This window comes from Phoca vitulina, unplaced genomic scaffold, assembly GCF_004348235.1.
Source record: "Phoca vitulina isolate PV1807 unplaced genomic scaffold, GSC_HSeal_1.0 scaffold13, whole genome shotgun sequence".
Taxonomy (NCBI): domain Eukaryota; kingdom Metazoa; phylum Chordata; class Mammalia; order Carnivora; family Phocidae; genus Phoca; species Phoca vitulina.
Window position 1 is genome coordinate 23,812,125 of NW_022589716.1, and position 23,267 is coordinate 23,835,391.

The 23,267-nt window shown below is 38.7% G+C and overlaps 1 protein-coding gene across 3 annotated transcripts in view; it reads right to left on the reverse strand.

Annotated features, from left to right (window-relative positions):
* The window catches only part of SUCLG2 (succinate-CoA ligase GDP-forming subunit beta), a 410,084-nt gene that overhangs the window by 338,341 nt on the left and 48,476 nt on the right, over positions 1-23,267 (reverse strand). For all 3 annotated transcript variants that reach the window (XM_032411719.1, XM_032411718.1, XM_032411720.1), the window contains exon 2: positions 20,993-21,134. In XM_032411719.1, the coding sequence (XP_032267610.1) occupies positions 20,993-21,134 (142 nt within the window). The remainder of the gene's footprint in view (positions 1-20,992; positions 21,135-23,267) is intronic.

Genomic DNA, 23,267 nt, shown 5'->3' on the forward strand with positions numbered 1-23,267 from the left:
AATATGTTTATCTGACTATTCAAAACACTCAAGAGAAGAAGATTCTTAAAGATTCCACCAGACTTTTACTTAGGGAGGCCCTAAAAAGCTCCAGAGCTTTATAGTACTTACCTAAAAGTCTGCTACAAGCGTATTTGCCAACATTTCACTAAAACAAACATCTTAAAATTAATAAATTACCTGTCAACTCCCATAAAAACAGATGGTCACTTGGAGACAGGAGAAGATGTTATCATTCTGTTTTACACAGCTGTTCAGACTAGAAAAAGATCATTTCATTTTCTATAACATAGGAAAAACCCTGCCTAAGATTTCCAATATTATGCATAAAAATGAAAATTTCATGCAGCTGTTTCTGTATTACACATCTGGTTATTGCTGAGGAAACATTTTTCATAGTAAAATAACGTCATTATAATAAATAAAAACCAAAATTGGTCTGTTTGTTTTCTCTTAATAAACATCAAGCTATTTCTCAATGCTTTGCTATCAAAAGATTTTAAATTGCTGGGTATTCCTACACTGGGACATTCTAATATGCTATATAACCCAATTAAGAACCTATTAGCCATCTATTATCAGTGACAAAGTGCACACAGACAAATATCTGATACCACAACTGTTTCTTCTTGTTACTCCTTTCAAGAAGGTGTTTTAGGGACGCCTGGGTGGCTCAGTCGGTTAAGTATCCGCCTTTGGCTCAGGTCATGATCCCAGGGTCCTGGGATCGAGTCCCACATCGGGCTCCTTGCTTGGCAGAGAGCCTGCTTCTCCCTCTACCTGCTCTGCCTGCCGCTCCCCCTGCTTGTGCTCTCTCTCTCTGACAAAAAAAATAAATAAAATCTTTAAAAAAAAAAAAAAGAAGGTGTTTTAGAAGTTTTATCAGAAATCTAACCCATGAAACAATAAGTCAACACAACATTAATGTCACACATCTGAAATGAGATTTTGATTTGTTAGTCTCCAACACATTACTTACATTACTATAAATCGCATGAAGATGAAGACATTTGGCACCTAAGAATAGTTATGAAATAACCAACACCACGAGCATGCCTGTATTTATGCTCCGAGCTCTCTTGGTTCTATATTTTTAGCAAAAGACATGAAATTTGATAGCTAAATATATGACCACTTTTTTCACAATACTTGCCAGGAGCACCAATGCTTAAGTCTTTGAAATGCCCACAAAATATGTCTGTGACATTCAACTATTGTTAGACAGGGGGGAATCTGTATGGCAGGGGGATTCATTTAAGATTGGCAAAATAATTAAAATGGTGACAGGCCACTTTGAGTTAACTGTTAGGTAGTGAACTGCATCGGGAAGTTTTACTATCACTCCCCTGTTCAATATCTTCCAAAGGAGCCTACAGAACAAATTCAAACCCCTTAGGGAGCCAACAACACCCCAGTGGCCTCCTAGACCCTTTTTTTTCCAACCTCAACTTTACCCAAGCCTCCATGGTCTCTTTCTGTCCTTTGAAGCCACCAAGCTCAAGGCCATTAGCTATGTGTCCCACCTGTTTGGGACACGCCCCCCTAAGATCTTCTTTATAGCTGTACAGCATTCATATCACAAATGTCACTTCCACAGAGAAGGAAGCCTTCCTTGACCATCGACCGTGATCCCACCCTTCAATCTCTAGCCAACAACCTCCTCTCTTATTTTCTTTACAGCACTGATAGCCTTCGGACATTATTTTGTAATTATTTATACGTTTATTTTCTATCTCCTCCACCAGAACTTAAAGCTCTTCCCAAGAGATGTCTTATTCACAGCTATATCTCTGGCACCAAGTACCTACACATATCAAATATATGCTGAATGAAGGAACTAACTTTGTTTTTCACTGAACTAATAATGTGATCAAAGTGGCCAAACAATCCATTTGAACCCAACCTGTGTCTTGGCTATCCCTCCACTGGCCTTATAATTAGACTTAATCATAGGATGGGGTGAGGAGTCATGAAGCCAAAAGGACATGCCCAGAGCCTATTCTGTTGAAGTTTCTGCCCAAATGGTCCCCCAGTGTGGGCCTCTTCTTGAGATCTGGTCTTCCAAGGGACGAACGCGGGGCCCTCTATGTACACTCCTAGGCTGAAGGTCTGGCCAAGGGATGGCTATTTGCAGGAGAGGTGGATGGATCTGCACATGAATGCAAATGAGGCACCTCACAATACTGAATGGCGTAGGGTGACAAGAAGAAGCACAGGCTAGGGGCGCCTGGGTGACTCAGTCGGTTAAGCGTCTGACTTCAGCTCAGGTCATGATCTCAGGGTCCTGGGATTGAGCCCTGCGTCGGGCTCCCTGCTCAGTGGGAAATCTGCTTGTCCTTCTGCCTCTCCCAGTGCTCATGTGCTCTCTCTCAAATAAATAAAATCTTAAGAAGAAGAAGAAGAAGCACAGGCCAGGGGTTGGTAATCCCCATGCTGCACATTCTTGCATGGAACTCCACAAAGTCCAGTAATGGGAAATTCAGATCAGGCCTTCCAGGTCATTATGAAATTATTTTTGCCAAGGTAAGACATTTTATTCTATTGTGGACATATTTTAGCCCATTTGATAGACTGTTAGCTTGATTTACAACTTTGTATTTGGAACATATGGGAAGCAGGCCTCTATTTGTACTCTTGCTCCCTGTCCTACAAATGTTGGGGGTGGGCTTGTAGGTTCTTGATCCTGTCCCCTGAGTTCTCTGAGTCTCTTTCCTCACTAGAAAAAGAGAAGTAATTCCTATCCTGCCAACACTTCATATTATGTAAAGAACAAATGAGATCATCCATAAAAATCTATAGAAATCATAATTTAAAAATATTTGTATTATGTTCCTTCCCACATGCCTCCCTATATATTCCAGCAAGTGAGGACAATGACAGTTTCCACTGCCAATCTCAGACCTTCTGTGGCTTTTGAGAAACTTCTGAGCTAGATAGAGTTTTGCTTTTCATTTCATTTTTTTCACAGTGTTAGGTATTCATAAAATTATTTCCCTAACCTGCAAAGTTTCACATCCTTCCAGGAGAAAAAAGATATCAGACTGCCTAAGAGTTTAGACATTAAAAGAGAAAACTTTCTACAAAAAAAACAACTTCTAGAATTATTCACAGTTATTTATAGCTATAGAGTCATGCCAGCTGAAAAATGCCTCTTCTACTATTTAGCCCTCTGAATACAGATCTGTTTTCCAGGAAAAGCACATAATATACATGAGTGTTGTGTACTTATTGATCTCTAATCAGTTGTTAGAATGAACTGAACATGAAGTACACCCCTGGGGCTGTTTTAGATCTACCAGACGCTGTCTGTCCAGAAGCCTCTCCTCCCATCCCAAAGAAAGGATGATCTCAGAGATTTAATAAATCAAGAGCACAAACAGAACATATAAAGAAGCTAGGATAAATAAAGAGAAACTCAAAAACTTAAAGAAAGCACAAAAGTAAGCTGGCCAGAATGCAGTAAAAGTTAAACTCTAGCCCATACAGGACAAGGGAAAACGGAAAAAGATTTCAGTGCACTAAGGTTCAAAAAGGCTGCATTTTAGATGATAAAAACCATTTTACAGAATGCATTAAACTCATCAAATGGAGTACACTAACCACTATTAGAAAAACCACAAATTGCCAAAAGTAAATAATGAAAATCTTTATCAAAGTGCCCTTTAGAAGTTTATCACAACATAAACTTTTCAATTTTCTAAATAACCAGGTATTTTTAGCTCATCAGTCAGGACTAAAAATCAAGTAAATTCAGCAGAAAACTTACCTGTAAATATTAACAGCAATAATAATTAAGAAAGCTCAAATTCACTGAGTTGTTATAATTTCCATGCACTGATCCAATTGTGTTAACACAATGAGTATCACAATTAACATAATGAGGATACTCACAGCAAATCTCTGACGCAAGAAATAGTTATTAGTACCTTTTTAGAAGGGGAAACTATGGCAGAGAGGGCTTAGGTAACTTGCCCAAAATTTCCTGCCAGCAAATTAGAAGAAAAACCCAAGAAGTTTGGCTTCCTAAGACAGCCAATACTCGAAAGAGGTAAGTGGCAGAATCAAGACCAATTATTAGAAAACTGACACTTTATCTGTCATGCCTCCCACAAATGTGTGTTTATCACCAACACGTACAAGAGTGCAAGGCATTGTGGATGAAAAAAATGAAGCCAGCGGAATCCAGGCCTGGAAACTAAGTGTCCTGGTGGAGGAGGAAAAGGACTTTATTGACAGGACCTCACAGAGTACCATCATGGACATTCTCTCATGTGGTCCTCACAACAACCCAGTTATTCCCTGTTCATAGAGGAAGAAACTGAGCTCAAATATGCCAAGCAAGTTATTCAGAATCACACAAGTATTCAGTAGCATTCCCCACATGTAAACCTGTATTAATTCAATGTTAATTCACGCAGTATCCCCAAAGAGTCGGGGGAGAACAGGTCCTCCTTGTCATTCAAGATATTAAACTAAACAGCTGGGGAAAAGGAGTTGGCAATATATAATAATCACAAGCGTACATAGTGCTCTCTCCCTTAAAAAGGGAGGGGGGAATGATTGAATATGAAAGCCACTGCTCAAACTCAGGCTTTCTGAATCTTATTCAGATATTCTGTCCACCACACCATGTACAGTTACCCAAAAGACTGCATAGGAAACTTATGATATAAATGTAAAATGTAAACCATGATGGGTACAGCCCTTGGCAAATCAAAATGAAGAGAAATGGACCTGTTTCCCAGTATCAGTGGTTTTCCCTGCAGAAAGAAAGTGCTATGGTGAGCTGAGGTGGCCAATGCTGGCTATTAGGAAGGATTGCTTTGTTAGTGGCAATCATTTTTCTGATACAACCTGCTTACATTATTATAGGATTAGGTCTGTATACAGCAAACTCCTCATTTAGTCCACTGACTCCTATGGCAGGGTTTCAAAGAGAAATACCATCTTGGTGGTTATAATACAGAAGGTATTTGCAAGTACTGGTTTATTGTAATATTCTTGTAATAATTATTAAAATTTTTTATTCTCCTCTATAGGATATTCATATCATCACGCTCTAGCAAACAGCATATCCAACTGGTCTAACACATCCTCAACTCCTTTCTTTGTCTACCACATCCCACACGACAGCAAGTCCCATGAGCTCTACCTCCAAAATATATCTCAAAGACATCCTCTTCTCTCTACTTCCTCTGTCACCCTCATCTTCCAAACTGCCATCTTCTCTCACATGCATGATCATGAGAACAGTCTACCTCTTCCTGCAGCCCTGTTATGTTATCCATTCACCATGGGACAATCCATAATAGGAAACAGGTCCGTTTCCTTGGAAAATCCAGTTTGCCTTGGATTTTCTTGATTTTAGCAATGAAAGTCCCATATCACAGGAACCCTCTCATTCCCAGGCAATCCAGGATAGCTGGTCACTCCGGTCTATGGTGAATTTTTTATAAAATAGGGAAGATCAGGTCATTGTTGTGGTTAAATGAATCATGACCCCCATTCTTCACCTTTTCCTGGAGGCACACCCATTGCCATGTGCCCTTACAATTCCTTCCACTAGAGGCCCTTGGTCCTTTGACTTTGGGCTCAATCGGTGGGATGTTAGCAGATGTGATGCAAGCAGAGGCTTCAAACCTGCCTGTGGTTAGGCCTGCTCTTGTGCACGTTGGCCACTTCCCTGTGGAGATATGCCCCACTTAGCCCACTGGTCCGAGAAAGATAAGAGACACCTGGAGTGGACCTGAACCCAACCAGCAGCCTGCAGCCATACCCAGTGAGGCCCCGGATGAGCCAATGTGCAAACATTCAAGCAAGAACAGATGACTCACTGAGTTTTGTGATGGCTTGACATCTACCATTGTCTAGGTGCTTAATTGATAAGGATTTAATAAAATCCTTCCAGCACTTCTCCATTTCACTTAGAATAAAATCCAAACTGCTTACCTAGGCTTACAAAAACCTGCCTCTCAGATCTCACCCCACTGCCCTTCTCTAAACATCAATCTCACTGGTCTGCTTTCTGCTTTTCAAACTGACAAAGCTGTCCAACTCAGGATCTCGGCCCCATCTGTCACCTCTGCTGGAACACCTTACTCCCCATTCTCCTCATGACTGGTTCCTTCCATTCTTTTATACATCAACTTAAAATCACCTCCTCAAGGAAGACTTCCTGGACCATCCTTAGTCCTTCATGACTACCACTCATTTGTTTCTGTCACAGAACTCCTCACAATCCATAAATTGTTTGCTAATTTGTTTGTTTATTCTCTGTATCCCCACCAACTTCATGTATGTAAAATATGTTCTCAGTAAGTTACTGAATATCAATTGAATGGTGCCCAATGGTCCAGAAAATCTGTTAATCTGATATTCTCCTGGTCTTAAGTATAAAAGATTTTTATTACTGAAAAGAGAAAATGAAAATCGATAAGACAGTAGAGCTATAGATGATGTTTATCAATCACTGATACAGTTTTAAATTAAAAGTTGAAAGGGATTTAACAGGGAAAAAAAGTTAGCTGAATGTAAGTTTATAAAAACCAGAAAGAATTACACCAGACTTTTAGTTGTACCACTCTTTCTAAATGAATAGTACTTAATATCAAACTCCCATAACAGCGTCCTGCACTACCACCACCAAAACTACATTGCTTAAATCAAAGGAAGATGAACAAATAAAAAGTTGCTTGGTCTTATGAAACTACAAGCCTTTTAGCCACAGAAGTTAAAACAGAAACAATAAAGTATTATTCTCTATCATTAGAGATCCATACTACTGGCCAAGTGGAAAATTTTAGCAATTCACCTTCTTCAGGGACCTCAGTGTTCTCAAAGACCCCTTTAAACTCTAACCACTGTAAAGTTCAAAGGCACTGAATCATGACCATGGATGTTTCTATATTGAGAACATCTTTGTAATGTGAAACACAGCAGACCTAGATGCTTGTTCAGCTAATGGGGGCTCCTTATAGTATTCATGGTAGTGGAGGGGAAGACACCAGAACTCTTGAGAGTTCGGACTGACAAAATCAAGAGATCCAAGAGACGGGATGTCAGGTATTTCTCAAGCAGGAAGGGAGGGCTTTGGTGGGAACTTGCCCAGTGTAGTGTTTTGGACTAAGCTTTAGGAAGCAAGAGGATGTGCAGACATGGATCAGAGTCCCTGGGTGAAGGCAAGCAGTTTCTTGAGTAGGGCTACAGATGCTAGAGGCCCTGATTCCTTGGCTTTGGGCTCAGAGTAAAGGTCTTTGAACGTGATTTTCTGTCACTCAGAAGGGCTCTATTTATTTTTCCTGGAATTTGTAAAGCACACTAATATAGCTACTAAAGGTGCAATTCAGAGTCCAGCTTGCCTGGACCTCTTAGAAGATTCTTCTATAAACTAGATGATGACTTATCTATGAAATGTCTTAGGAGGATTCTATGAGACAAAACAGGCAAAGCACTTAACAGCATTTATTAAACATACATCAAGTTCTCAAGACAATGTGAGCCGATTTATTTCCCACCACATAAGACATGTATCCAATAAATATTTGCTGAATGCATGAGTAAATGAGTCTCAGCTTCTGCCTAAGTGTGCTCTTCTGCTTGAAAAAGGAAAAAAAAAAAAACCCACGTACAGGTAAAACAAATCTATCTTCAAAGACATCAATTAGGATGATAGATATGAACATTCCAGTGACAAAAAAAAAAAAAAGAAAAAAAACCCAACATTTCATTTTGCAAATGGGCCCACTGGCATTCTGGTTTATACATCATTCTCATGAGTTTGGTTGCTAAGTATTTAAACTCTTTAGTCTGATGAATTCTGATTTGGTACCCAAAAGTTTCCCAACCTGCAAAGGCAAAAAGAAATTTGGGGTTTACTCAAAGGAGTATTGGTTTGAGGGGTTGCCCACAGAATTCTATCATGGAAGGTAGCCATGTACACATCCCTCAGGCAGCATACTTCTCTTTCCCACCAGTAACTACCTTGCTGATGCCTCTGTTCATGGCTTCCCACTTTCCTGCCATGGCCCACGGGGCTGCTACCCCCTTAAGTTTTGCCTTCTCCCTAGACCGAGCTTAAGGACATGGCCCAACGGCACTAGAAAAAAAATAAAAATATATGCAATAAATAAATTCATAAAATTAAATTAAATTAAATTAAATTAAATAAGCAAAACAAAGGGCACAGTGAATAAATGTATGGCCAAGGTGAAAACTTAAAAAAAAACAAAAAAACCCTACAGGTTGTGTGTATCAGAGAAGTCCCTCTTGGTCACTGTTACCCTAGATGGAGGGTTCCTTGGGGGTCTATTGTCTTACTGATTTTTCCAATCTGTAATCATTTATGGAACACATAATATGTTTGAGGTACCAGGAATGCAAAGATGAATGGGAAATAGCCTTGGGCCTGGATCAGAGATGCAAACTTTGTCCCACCCAAGCGTTTTACTCCCCACTCCTGCAGTCATCTCTAATAGTGTCAGGAAGGCCTGTTCATCACCTGTTTGTCCTTCATTTAACAGCTGCATGAATTAATGGGATAATACTCATAGCTATCATATTCCATCCTACTAAACAGGTTTCATATTAAAGACAGTTGTTATCAAAAAGTCATCCTTAGCTCAGTCAGTTAAGCGTCCAACTCTTGATTTTGGCTCGGGTCATGATCTCAGGGTAGTGAGATCAAACCCTGCATCGGGCTCTGTGCTGAGAGTGGAGCCTGCTTAAGATTCTCCCTCTCCTTCTGCTCCTTCCACCCCTGCTTGTATGCGCACTCTCTCAAAAAAAAAAAAAAAAAATATCTTTAAAGTTACTCTTTGAGTAACATGACCACATATTTTATTGTTTAAAATGAGACAGTTTTGAGAGCAGGACTGCTATTGGGATTGCTATATGGGATTGCTATTAATAACAGTTCTGGAATAATAGACATATCTATGTCTGTCCCAGGCAAACCAATAGGGATGGTCATCTATGCTTAGAGACATGTATGAAAATTTTAAAAAGATGATTCTTGAAACCTCCTATCCTGGTTTATGGGAAAACATATAATCTATTTCCTAAATGAAAAGTATTGTGTGAAAGGTCAGACCACAATTATCGCATAAGGAATGTGCTTCTTCTGGGACAAAGACCCCATGTCCAATTACAGTTACTACCCCAAACCTGTGCACACTGACATGTGGAGCATATCACTTACCACAGCAGCAAAAACCATGGCAATACAACAACATCTGACCTGTTGGTGGGGATGTAAATTTGGTGCAGCCATGATGGAAAACAGTATGGAGGTTCCACAAATTTTTAAAATTAGAATTAGCATATGATCCAGCAATTCCACTTCTGGGTAATTATATGAAGGAAATGCAAAAACTAACTTGAAAATGTATCTGTGCCCCCATATTTACCGCAGCATGATTTACAACAGCCAAGATACAAAAACAACTTGAGTGTCCGTCAATGGATGAATGGATAAAGAAGACACACACACACACACACACACACACACACACACACACAAAGAACACTATTCAGCCATAAAAAAACAAGGAAATGCTGCCATATGCAATAAAATGGATGGACTTTAAAGGTATTATGCTAAGTGAAATAAGACAAAGAAAGACAAATACTGTATGATCTCACTTATGTGTGGAATCTAAAAAACAACAAAACAAAACAAAACAAAGAACTCATAGAAACAGAGAACAGATTGGTGGTTGTCAGAGGCAGGGGGTGTGAGGTAGGTAAAATGGGTGAAGAATAAATAAGTCATGCAGATATAATGCATAGTATGCTGACTACAGCTAATGATACTTTACTATATGCTTGAAAGTTGGTAAGAAAGTAGATCTTAGAAGTTCTCCTCACAAGAAAACAAAACAAAACAAAATTTCTAATTATGTGTTGGTGATAGATACTAACCAGATTTAATTTGGTGATCATATCCCAATATATACACATATGAATCATTATGTGAAACCAATAAAGTGTCATATGTCCACTATATCTCAATTCAAATATATAAATATATATGATGACAACATCTATCCATGTTTCTTATGAGCCAGACACTGTAATAAGACCTAGGTCACTCCCCCCATCAAACTCATGGGTAGATACTACTGATATCCCATATTTTACAGATGAGAAAATGGAGCCCTATAGAATTTAAAACATAGCTAGTAAGGGGGTAGAGCAAGACTTGAAACCAAGGCTGTCTCCTCCAGAACCCACCTCCTTGAATACCACCACATGCCTCCCAGAATATATCACTGAGAGGTGACAGTTAAACTGGACCAAGATGGATGGGCAATAATTATAATGATAATGATCCCAGCTACCCATTAGTGAGATTCTGCTAAACTTTATACATACATGACTTCATTTCACTTCTTTCTCTCTCTCTCTTTTTTAAAGATTTTGTTTATTTATTTACTTGAGAGAGACTGAGAGAGCACACGAGCAGGGAGAGGGGCAGAGGGAATAGGAGCCCTAAGCGTGGAGCCCGACTCAGGGCTCGATCTCACAACCCTGAGATCATGACCTGAGCTGAAATCAAGAGTTGGATGCTCAACCAACTGAGCCACCCAGGTGCCCCTTCATTTCACTTTCATCGCTACCCTGGGAAGCAAGTATTATTACCTAACCCATTTTACAGATGGGGAAACTGAGGATTCTAGAGGTTAAGTCACTTGCCTCAAGCCACACAGCTAGCACGGGGAAGGCTCAGGATGTGAACTTAGCACCAATTCCAGAGTGATCACTGGGTTAGAAGACACTCTGTGGAGGAAAGAACACGGACGGAGGCAGGAAAAAAAGTGATGTGGCCACACAGCAGAAAACAAGCACAAAGCAGGGGACAGTGGGGGAAAGACAGACCATGTCAAACACAGTGGCCATGGGAGTTTCACCTGAATCCACTGAACAGGGAAGCATAGTAAGGAATTCTGGGCAAGAGGAAAGGCATGAAGGGATCTAGATTTTCTCAAGTTTATGATGCTCATGTGTAGGTTATTTATAAAGAAAACATATATTTATGTGAAGCTGCTTTTCAGTGCTACATCTAGCACCTGAAGACTGGGAACAGTTTGAGTTTTGCATATCAAATACTTTAGCACTGTTATTTTTCCCCTGTTATCCACATCCCATCTGCTTCTTTCTCCCCATACTGAAGTGACTGGTATATTCACTCAATAAAAGCCTGAAGACAAAAAATATTCTAATACTTGGCCCACATTTAATTTGAGAGAACAACAGACTCAACAAATCCTTTAGCTTGTTCCAGGTCGAATGAAAGTAAAAAAAAAAAAAAAAAATACATAATTCGGATAGCTTGTTGTTCATCTGGTTTTCATCCTAAGGTAGATCAAGCAATACGTTTTTTTTTTTTAAACTTTCTCAATTCGTTTCTTGATTTTCTGTAAGTAACCTAGAAAACTCAAGTGGAGCCTTAGTACGATTTATGAACATCTGTTAAACATTGCCAACCCCTGCATCGACCACCTTAGGGAACAGCGTAGCATCTTAAAAGCATAATTCCTTAGGTAATATTTATTCTGCTGCAATGTAAAAAAAGAATGGTTTTCATTTTCTTTCAAAATTAATCAACTTTTGATTTCATATACACCACCATCTTCCATCAACCAACAGCACAAGAGTAATACATTCATTATCAAATCATCCGACGAGCTGTACACTAAATATAGTTTAACACTTGGGTATTATTGCAAAATCACTGAGCATTCTTATTTTTTATCTGCTGCTAATGTTTTTAATAACTGTTATTATATTCCTTTTATTATACCTCAGGACATGTGCTCAGTTTGGACCAAAAATGAAGAAAGAAAAGAAGAAAGGGAAATTGGTGAGTGCCTCATTTGTATAAGACATGTGCTGCATTTGCATGTTTTTTATCTGAATCATTCCTTGAAGTGTGTGTTCTAATCCTCAAGTTTACAGTCAAGTCAGTTATGGCTGAAGTAATCAAAACAGAGCTGGGGGGAGAGGTCTGTCCTGACTGCACAGTCCGTGCTCAGTCTAAGCCAGGAAGCAGAGGGGCCATTTTCCTCCAAATTCTATATGCTACGGAGAATGCTACGTGATCACCAAACCCACCTTCCCCTCTTCCTAAGTGTGCCTTGAGACTCTACCTCCCCGTCTCTCTTGCCGTTCACTGCGATCACCTGAGGAGCTTCAGCAACAGAACGTGAGCCGAAGCAATGTGGCCCATGCAAAATCCCTACATGGAATCCGTCATGCTCTTTTCACCTGTTAAGTAGCTGGAATGAACACAACTGCCAGGTAATGTCTGAGAACCATGTGCTGGAGAGAGCAGAGCAGAATGATAGGAGGCTCGATCTGTGAGTCAGCACTTAGAGGCAAACCAAGAAGACCGCGTTGGACTTCTACATGATTAAGAAGTAACCTCTTTATTTTATGAAGCTACTGGGAATTTGGCAGCTTATGGGTTACAGGTGCTAGCATCACCTAACATGCTGAAACAGAAAAAAAATAATCTAAGTCACAATAAGAAATAACACAGCCAATCTGGGAATTACCATACAACCATTAAAACAATGTTTTTGAAAAAAACTTAACACTTGGGTAATGTTCATGTTATAATGTAAAATTTTTTAAGTAGAATTACAAAACTGTATGCATTGTATTTTCCCAAATTTAAGAACAAACACTCTCTCAATTATGTTTATGTGCATATGTACACAGGAATTAATGTTGCTGGCTGAATGAATGCGTAAGAAAAATGGAGGGAAATATGTTAATATGAAGGCAGGTTCCCTCTGGATAATGGGTGTTTTTACGTCTTTGTACTTTTCTGTATTTTTTAAATAAAAATAATTGAGCACATTATTTTTATAATCAGAAGAGATCTGTCTGTTTACATATAAGATTTCATTAAAAGGCCACTATATCCAGACAGACAGATAATACGGAGCTAGTTCCTATGCCCACTGAGCCCAGGCAAAGCTGTTCTACACTTACAACCCTATAAACCACCGTCTGGACAGAGCTATCAAGCTGTACCCTGGGTGAGTGAAAGACCCCAAGGAACAATAATTCAGAGGAAAATCCTGGGAAATGAGACCATGTGGCAACATAACTTCTTTGTTCATTCACAATGAGGTAGCTCTAAAAAACAAGTTAATAAATAACTCCATTAACAACACACTGAGAAAACAGAAAGTAAAATTATGTCAGTTCCCGTGGATACACAATCATGGGCATGCGGAGCTCTGATGCTATTCAGAACCAGTCCCTAAAGGAAAACCTTCCCCTCTGGTTTAAAAGAAGATCACATGAGATCCTGCTTACTGAAGGCTCAACATGATGCCAGGCACATGGCAAGAGGCCAAAGGTTAAATGCCACCACTATTATTTGTATCGGTTAAAATGTGAGGAGAATAATTAAACCTTGCTTTACTATACTGCCAAAATTCAAGTTGAGGCATTGACTTTCAAAGTGCCGTTCTCATTAGTTTCTCAGGAAAGTGCATAGGAAACCATATGCACTTCCATAAAGCCTGCCTGCCTACAACCTGTCTTATCTTGCCCTGCACTCTATAGGTCTCCTGCTGCTTTTACCCAGGGAACACCACAGGACAATTAGGGAAAAGATGCTCTAGCACAGAGAAATTCTAAGGAGATAACCAGAGAAGCCCATTTATATTTTCAGACTCAGGAAGAAGAGAAAGGAACATTTTATAAAATGGGGGATGTCTTTGGAAAAATATGTACAATAGGAAATAATACTAAAAGCTACAAATTGTTGAATGGGTTCCTCTTCATAAGGACAGTCAGGGAAAGCCTTTAATGTCAATTAAGGTGTTTCTTTAAGGATCATTTATAAGTAAACATGATCATGAGCAAGTGACCATATTCTGAGTAACAATAATATTTATTGAGCATTTATTATGTCCCAGGACCTATATGCTAAGCATTTTTTGTCTGGATGAGTTAGAGTTCCTGGCAGAAAGCAACAAAAATTAACTCTAGCTGAAATAAACATGAAGTAAATCACAGAAAAGATACTGGGGAGGTGCAAGAAGGAGGTGGGAGAATCAGTCGCAGAAAATAGGAAGGCATCAAAGGGGTCTAACAGGAGCCAGGAACACAATCAGATCTCACCACAGGAACCACCCATCTCACGAGGACACCGCCATTACTCCTAGAAAGCAGACACTGCTTCAACCTCTGATGGGCCACACTCCCATGCTTGCTTCTTTGCACTGATTGCAGATTCGTAACAATGGACGGCTGATATGAATGTAAAATGAAGATTTACTCCACAGAAATCAATGTTATTCTCACCTATCCTTATAAGACGATCATGACCATCATCTCAGCACAAAGGATAGGTGTTCCTAACCATGAAATGTGATAGGACAAAGCCACAAAATCAAGGTTTGCCATGTATTTAATTGCCTATAGGATTAATAGTACATGTCAATCAGTAGTCAATGGGCAGCAGTTTCCTTTTTATATAAAATACAATTCCTTAATGCTGTAAGTAATTCACTAGGCTTTAGGATGTGATTATATAAAACTCAAAGAATAAGTTATCATATTGACAAATGGAGACATGTTGTAGCTGAAAGCAATCCAAAGCTAACCAAGTTCAATAAAAGCTCCTTATCTCCATTTTAGGATGCATGTCATTAGCTCAAAGAAGATTAATTTTTCCATTCATATTTCAATTTCTTTCCTGGCAAAAAATAAAACTGTGAGTTTTTGAATTACAATCTTCTTGCTTAATCAAATGTTGAGAGTCTCACATCAACATGATTGGAATAATTAATAAATTATGCCGACTCCTAAAACTAAAAGGTAGTCGTCCTAGATAAGTTTCATCTATACTTATACGCAATTACTCCATTAGGACAGGCTTTCAAGTTACGTGACAGACACATTCTTTCATTCATCTTTAAAGAAAAGTGAAAGGCAACGTAAAGAGTAGTTATGCATACAGTAGGTACTCCATAATTATCTATTGATTGTATACATTAAATTTAATTACAGGAGGAAAGCGTAATTAATAAGCCTTCTGAGAAAACTGTATACAAGGGGCACCATGCCCTCCTTAAAGCATGATTACAAAAGGTAGTTCATACAAACTGCTGCAGAAATGAGTATTACCCACATATTAAAAACTTAATTCACCAAACCAGATTTACTCTCTCAATCAGACATAAGTCTATTTTCTATGCAAGAAAATGAGGCTCTCACTCAGTATCTTATCATTATGAATTGTGTTTCACAAAAAGGTTTGCATTACCCATTTCAAACAAATGCTCAAATGAACAAGCTTTTCATAACTATATGGCAAAACATTCTACTGCCCAAAGAGATACAACAAATGAATCATTAAGAAAATATCTGCAGATTACACAGTTTCTATAAACTGTGCCTTAGAACTTGCCACATCTAGTTTTAATTCAATCTTCTAATTTATTAATATGCATTTTCCATCTTCAACATGCTGACTCAATGCATAAAAATCTCCCAAGGATATCATCATTAAGTTAGCAAAGAGGAAAAATGCTTGGGGAGGAGATTAAATCTAATCTGGCTGGGTAGAAATCCTATCTTTGTCATTTACTAGCTGTACAACTTTGGCAAGTTTTTAACCTTACCCCTACCTGTTTCGTTGCTTAGCAAAATCACAACACTACACTAACAATGGCAACATTTAGGGAAGGAAGGGAAGATGGTGTTGTAAGAGGAGGTTCCTAGTCTCATGTTGATCCATGAATACAATTAGATAATTATTATATCACCCTAAATACCCCAAGAACCTATCTGAGGACTGGCAGAACAAACACCACAACTGAGGGTAGGCCACATCGAGGAGGACAGGAAGTGCACAGATACTGCCTGGGAGAGAAACAGATTGTGACCACTGTGGTGGAGGAGAGCCATAGTTGCAGAAAGGGGAAAGAAAGAGACTAGCACACAGGGGAACATACAGGGAAGGCGAATCCCCTGGGAAATTAGCTTGGAGGGTGAGAGAGCCCAAATTTCATGGGTGCTTGTAACCAGTGGGGCTTGAAGCCTGGAATTTTGAAGGTCAGCGTGCTTGGATCTGGGAGAGCTCGGAGGACACTGGGGCTACTCTTGGAGAAAAGGCAGGGCAAACAGCCGAAAGACCTACAGCATGGGAACAGTGATCTGAAGGGCACCTGGGGCACACAGTGGGGAGGTTAATTCCTCATCTCAGAGCTCTGAGGCTTCAAGCCCCACTGGTGAGAAAATCAATAAGGAAACACTGGCTTTGAATGAAACACTGGAATGGATGGATTTAACAGATATATTCAAAACATTCCATCCTAAAACAGCAGAATATACATTCTTTTCAAGTGCACATGGGACATTCTCCAGAAGAGATCACATATTAGTCCACAAAATAAGCCTCAACAGATTCAAGAAGAATGAAGTCATACCATGCATCTTTTCTGACCACAATGGTATGAAACTAGAAATCAACTACAAGAAAAAATCTGGAAAGACCACAAATACATGGAGGTTAAATAACATGTTACTAAGCAATAAATGAATCAACCAGGAAATAAAAAAATTAAAAAGGAATTTGCATGGAAACAAAGGCACATGAAAACACAATGGTCCAAAACCTTTAGGATGCAGCAAAAGCAGTTTTAAGAAAGAAGTTTATAGCAATACAGGCCTACCTCAAGAACAAGGAAAATATCAAATAAACAATCTAACCTTATACCTTAAAGAAGCTAGAAAAAGAACAAAAAACAAAACCCAAAACCAGCAGAAGGAAGGAAAAAATAAAGATTGGAGTGGAAATAAGTGATATAGAAACTAAAAAAATAATAGAACAGATCAATGAAACCAGGAGCTAGTTCTTTGAAAAGATCAACAAAATTAATAAACCTCTAGCCAGATTCATCAAACACACACACACACACACACACACAAAACCACAACAAAGAACTCAAACAAAACCACAAATGAAAGAGGAGAAATAATAACCAACACCACAGAAATACAAAGGATTGTAAGGGAATATTATGAAAAATTACATCCCAACAAACTGGACAACCTAGAAGAAATGGATAAATTCCAAGAAACCTATAACCTACCAAAAATAAAACAGGAAGAAATAGAAAATTTGAACAGCCTGATAACCAGCAATGTAATTGACTCAGTAGTGAAAAAAAACTCAACAAACAAAAGTCCAGAACCAGATGGCTTCACAGGCAAATTCTACCAGTTACAGGAAAGTTAATCCTTATTCTTCTCAAACTATTCTAAAAAATAGAAAAGGAAAGAAAATTTCAAAATTCATTCTATGAAGCCAGCATTATCCTGATACCAAAACCAGATAAAGACATCACCACAAAAGAGAACTACAGGCTAATATCCCTGATGCACATAGATGCAAAAATACTTAGTAAAACACTAGCAAACAAAATTCAACAACACATTAAAAAATCAGCTGCCACAATCAAGTGGGATTTATTCTTCAGCTGCAAGGGTGGTTCAGTATTCATAAATCAATCAACATGATACATCACATGAACAAGAGAAAGGGTAAGAACCATATGATCATTTCAATAGATGCAGAAAAAGCATGTGACCAAGTACAACATCCATTCATGATAAAAACCCTCAACAAAGTAGGTTTAGAGGGAACATAATTTGACAATAATAAAGGTTATATATGAAAAACCCACAGCTATCAGCCTCACCAATAGCGGAAAACTGAGAGCTTTGCTCCTAAGGTCAGGAACAAGACAAGGATGTCCACACTCACCACTTTTATTCAACATAGCACTGGAAATCCTAGCCACAGCAATCAGACAACAAAAAGAAATAAAAGGCATCCAAACCAGTAAGGAAGAAGTAAAACTTCCACTATTTGCAGATGACATGATACTATATATAGAAAACCTGAAAGACTCCACCAGAAAGCTGCTAGAACTGACACACGAATTCAGTAAAGTTGCAGGATGCAATATCAATGTATAGAAATCTGTTGCATTTCTATACACCAATAATGAAGCAGCAGAAAGAGAAATTAAGAAAATAATCCCATTTACAGTTGCACCAATAATAAGACATCTAGGACTAAACCTAACCAAAGAGATCAAAGACCTATACTCTGAAAACTATAAAACACCAATGAAAGAAATTGGAGACAACACAAAGAAATGGAAAGGTATTCCATACTCATAGATTAGAATATTGTTAAAAATGTCTATACTAAAAAAAAGTCTATATACCCTAAGCAGCCTATACATTTAATGCAATCCCTATCAAAATACCAACATTTTTCACAGAACTAGAAGAAACAATTCTAAAATCTGTATGAAACCACAAAAGACCCCAAATAGTCAAAATAATCTTAAAAAAGAAAAGCAAAGCTGGAGGCATCTCAATTCCAGACTTCAAGTTATATTACAAAACTATAGTGATCAAAATAGTATACTACTGGCACAAAAACAAACACACAGATTAACAGAACAGAAAAAGAAAACTCAGAAATGAACCCAAAGCTAGATGGTCAGTTACTCTTTGACAAAACAGGAAAGAATATCCAATGGAAAAAAGACAGTCTCTCCAAAACTCCTCAGTGAGTGAGAGAAGGATGACTCATTCATTCAGGAAATGGGGGGCTTGGATTAGTGCTCTAAATTCCCTTTTCGCTCTAAACAGGATCAGAGAAGCACTCCTATGGCCACACCACTTAAACGAGTATCACAGGTAGCACGGGCCAAGGTACAGACACAGCTGGGTCAATCTCAATCCTTTTATCCACTTTGATTTTCTTAAAACCCCTCCTCAAGAACCAAAATGGCTTTTTGAAAAGTTTATTTTAATGTTTTTAATTTTACTTCTATTTAAACTTGCTTTATTGTCTGTGTCTTTCCCTGCCTTCACTCAGGCCCCAGCATATAAATGCCACCTTGTTATAATTCCTGCAAAGCAAAAATTCTGTCTTACAAACACAGTATACAATGCCCAACCACAAAGCAGTGGCTGAATAAATGCTTATAAAACAAACCAGTGACTAAGAAGTCAATTAGTTTAGTAAGCCCAAAAATTTCCATTGGAAATCTGAAAGATAAGCCCTCTCTGCTGTGCTATGCCTGACTGGGGAGGGGACAGTAATCAGCTGGCTTCCAGAATTCCCTGAGGGACCCTTGGACCTGGAATACTAGTATGTCAGCACACTTGTGGAAATAATGGGGAAAATGAAGACCAAAGACCGACTTGAACTTCACATTTCTTTGTTCTCATTACCCATTCCCCAAACCACAGGAGTATAAAACAAAAATGATCCTTTCATGTAAAATGGTCGGAATACTAACGTTTACTGAGTCTATTCCCACAATGCACAGAGGAGCTCTCATCTAGGTGCTGGTTGAATTTTACCATTTTTTTTCCACCATGAAAACCAATTTTGATAGTTTTTGAAAATGAAACCAATTTCTATTTCTTAAACTATAAGTCACTCTCAATTTCTACATTGAGCATCTGAAAATTACAAATTAATTTCCTTCTAGAATGTAAGTTCTGAAAAGAAAGAGGGCTTGCTTATCTTCCACAGCTGTAGCCACAGTGCCTAATACATGTGGCTGACAATCAATAAATATTTGTTGAAGGGAAGAACAAACATGCATTTCAACTGACATAACATAGAAAGGATCTGGCATATAAGCATCTGGCAGAACTCTGTAAGGGAGATAAAAGAACAATTACTAGCTGAAGTACCTCATTCCTTACTCTTAAAGGAGCATAGAAAATTGGGAGATTGAAAATGGAGCCCGCCTCTATCTTGCACTCTCAAACTTTGCTACAGCTGCCTGGCAAGGGCAGTTAGCAGATGCTCCATTCTTTATTTCTGGTGGGAAGCCGCCACTCTCCAAGGCTGCAGGCAAAGAATACACATGTACTTCCTTCCAGTGTCCAGATCTATGCTGTCCAATATGGTAGCCACTAGCCCCATGTATCCATTGAGCACCTGAAATGTGGCTAGTGTGAAAGGAGATGCACTGGAAATGTAAAATACAAACCAGATTCCTCAAGAGCAGGACAGAAACCGGATGTACACAATCCCACTGATAATTCTTTCACATTAATTACATGTTGAAATGACAATAGTTTGGACATACTGGGGTGAGATATACTGGGGTAAACAAAGTATATTACTAAAATTAATTTCACCCATTTCTTTTTAGTTTTCTTAATATGACCTAGAAAATTGTTACTTATGTGGCTCACGTTCTATTTCTACTGGACAGTGCTAAACCAGACTGACAGTAAGAGAGTCTGTATACCACTAGAAGGAATATTCGTGGAAAAAACAGCTGGATCTGATTCCTAATTTCTCAATCTATAGTTGGGAAATAAGGTAGATTTTCTACCACATACCAATGTATAGTCTCCCTTAAAGGCTCACAACAGCACTTGGAGGATAACACAGTAGCTTTGATTTCTAGATAAGGAAACTGAAGCACAAAAAGGAGAAGGCACTTATACAAAGTTACAGAGCTGGTAAATGGGAGGGCAAAACCCTGATGCAAAGTCAGCCTGGCTTCCAAATGCATGCACTCTCCAGTCACTCAGAGAGAACTTTCTTCATGTTCTAGAGGCTTAAATAAGGATGCCAACCATTTTTCCTGCCTTACCTTGCTGTGGGCTTCTCTTTGACACTCTAAACTATTCACCCTTATTTCTCCCAGCCACTAACCCACAGATCAAGAGAACCACGTGAAATAGTGGTGGAAAAATTCAGAAAAATTACAGAGTGACATCCCATACCCTGCTATCTTGTAAAAAAGAACCAAGTTTTCCTAATTGGGCTTTTTAGCCTTTATAATTCAAAAGCTCTCCATCGTATCTGTCGTCATTAGTATAACCCGCTACAAAGAAATTTACCTACTGGTTCACTGCTACCTGTGAGGTCACTAATTTGGGCAAGTGTTATTTCACCTGTTGTGAATTAGCTTACTTAGTTTCTTAGCAGCCTCCAGAGCTTCCTTTGCAGTGTCTGCTACAAAGAATCTTTGAACTCTGACTCCGTGGTCAGACATCAGTTTCTTGCTCTGGTATTCCTGCAGGTTCAGCCATCTTCGGGGGGTTAACTGAACTGCCTAGAGAAATTGAGAGAGAGAGGTAAGAACACTTAAAAATAACAAGAAAAATAACAGGCAACACATGTACCCAGTCTTACAGGTACCCTCAAATGACAATCAGCAACAGAGGTTTTTTTTAAAAGGAAAAAAAAAAAAACTACAAATTCTTCATGCTTGTTTTTCTAATCAAAAATGTTAAGGACAACTACACACACAACAAATGGATGCAGGTTTAAAGAAATTGTGAGAACTGAATAGGGTCTATCATCAAGTTAACAAGAATGTGCCAATGTCAATATCCTAGCTTTGACACTGAACTGAAACTAAGTAAGATGTCAACATGAGGGCAAGAGGGGGAAGGGTACATAGGACTGTTGCACTTCATTTGCAGTTCCCTATGAGTCTGTAAGTATTTAAGAATAAAAGGTTATTTTTATTTATTTTTTATTTTTTTAAAGATTTTATTTATTTATTTGACAGAGAGAGACACAGCGAGAGAGGGAACACAAGCAGGGGGACTGGGAGAGGGAGAAGCAGGCTTCCCACCGAGCAGGGAGCCCGATGCAGGGCTCGATCCCAGGGCCCTGAGATCACGACCTGAGCCGAAGGCAGACGCTTAATGGCTGAGCCACCCAGGCACCCCAAGAATAAAAGGTTATTTTTAAAAACGTTAAGAACTCAAGGCGCCTGGGTGGCTCAGTCGTTAAGCGTCTGCCTTCAGCTCAGGTCATGATCACAGGGTCCCGGGATCGAGCCCTGCATCGGGCTCCCTGCTCCGCAGGAAGCCTGCTTCTCCCTCTCCCACTCGCCCTGCTTGTGTTCCCCCTCTCGCTGTGTCTCTCTCTGTCAAATAAATAAATAAAATCTTTAAAAAACAAAAAACAAAACGTTAAGAACTCTATTATATAGGATATGCCTCCCCTCATTGCCACCCCAAATAAAGCTCATAGCATTATTTTAATAACTGTGTGCACATCGTTAATCATTGTAAGGTATCTCAGAAATTTTTTTTAACACTTTGAGGTTCGACAAGCCACAGATTAATCCACTTCTTTACCATAGTTTTTAATAGAAGCTAGGCACAGTCATTATGTGTTTAATGATATTATCTCTTTCACACACCAAATTTGAGGATCGTAATCTGAAACAATCATCATTAATTAAACTACTTCCTAAAAACTGCAACTTGTGTATTAAAGTAACTTTAAGCATCATGTAGAAGTGGTTTTCCAATATGTACTATCAGTTAGTTCTTAATCTGTGCTGAAAGAAAGTAATCAAAGAGCAGAACAACATGAACATATAAATTCTTCTCATTTTATTCAGTAAAACCAAAAGCATTCCTGATCAAATCTATATACCCCATTTTTAAAAGAGAAAAAAATGAATATACCTAGTTTAAGCTCATTTCCAACCATGAGCCATGATGCAAAAACAAACACACACACACTACTCACAATAGGTAAGATAACAATGCCATTAATGCACAAACCAAAAAATCAGTCACACAACTTGATCACAGGATTGGTGGAGGAAAATCACCTGACACGCTTCCTAGTGGTTTCTGTCAATGGCTTTGGTGGAGGGCCAAGACAGTATCACACAGACCATTAACAGGTCCACAGGGCTTTACAACATGGAACCATTAGGTTTCAGGACCTCAAATGTGTCCTTAAAATGGCACTTTCTTCTGGAATCTCCAAGCTACAATGCATTCATGGATCTCTTCTGGACCAGGGACATTCCAAGAAGGCTCCAGAACCTTAAAACTAAACTGGATTTTACTCAAGGGCAGAGAGTGTCTTCAACTTCTTTGTATTTTAAAGAAGAATGTGATGGTGCTTGGCATTTGGAAAATACTAGTTAGATGGCCAAATGAATAAGGCCTGCCTTTGTCCTTTTGTTCTCAACTACAGGTAATTTTTCATTTCCAGAAAGTGACTTTCTCTAAACTTTCTCTAAAGATAGAAAAGTAAAGTTCTTCAGACCTTAAAAAAAATATAATAATCTACACATACTCATAAAAAACTCAAATCTCAACATAATCGAGCCTAAAGAAATCTCTGTTCCAGCCTTCCGAACACTAGTAATGATGTTTTAAATGTTGAAGTTATCTACACTTCATCTTCATAAATAAATAATATTGGAGTC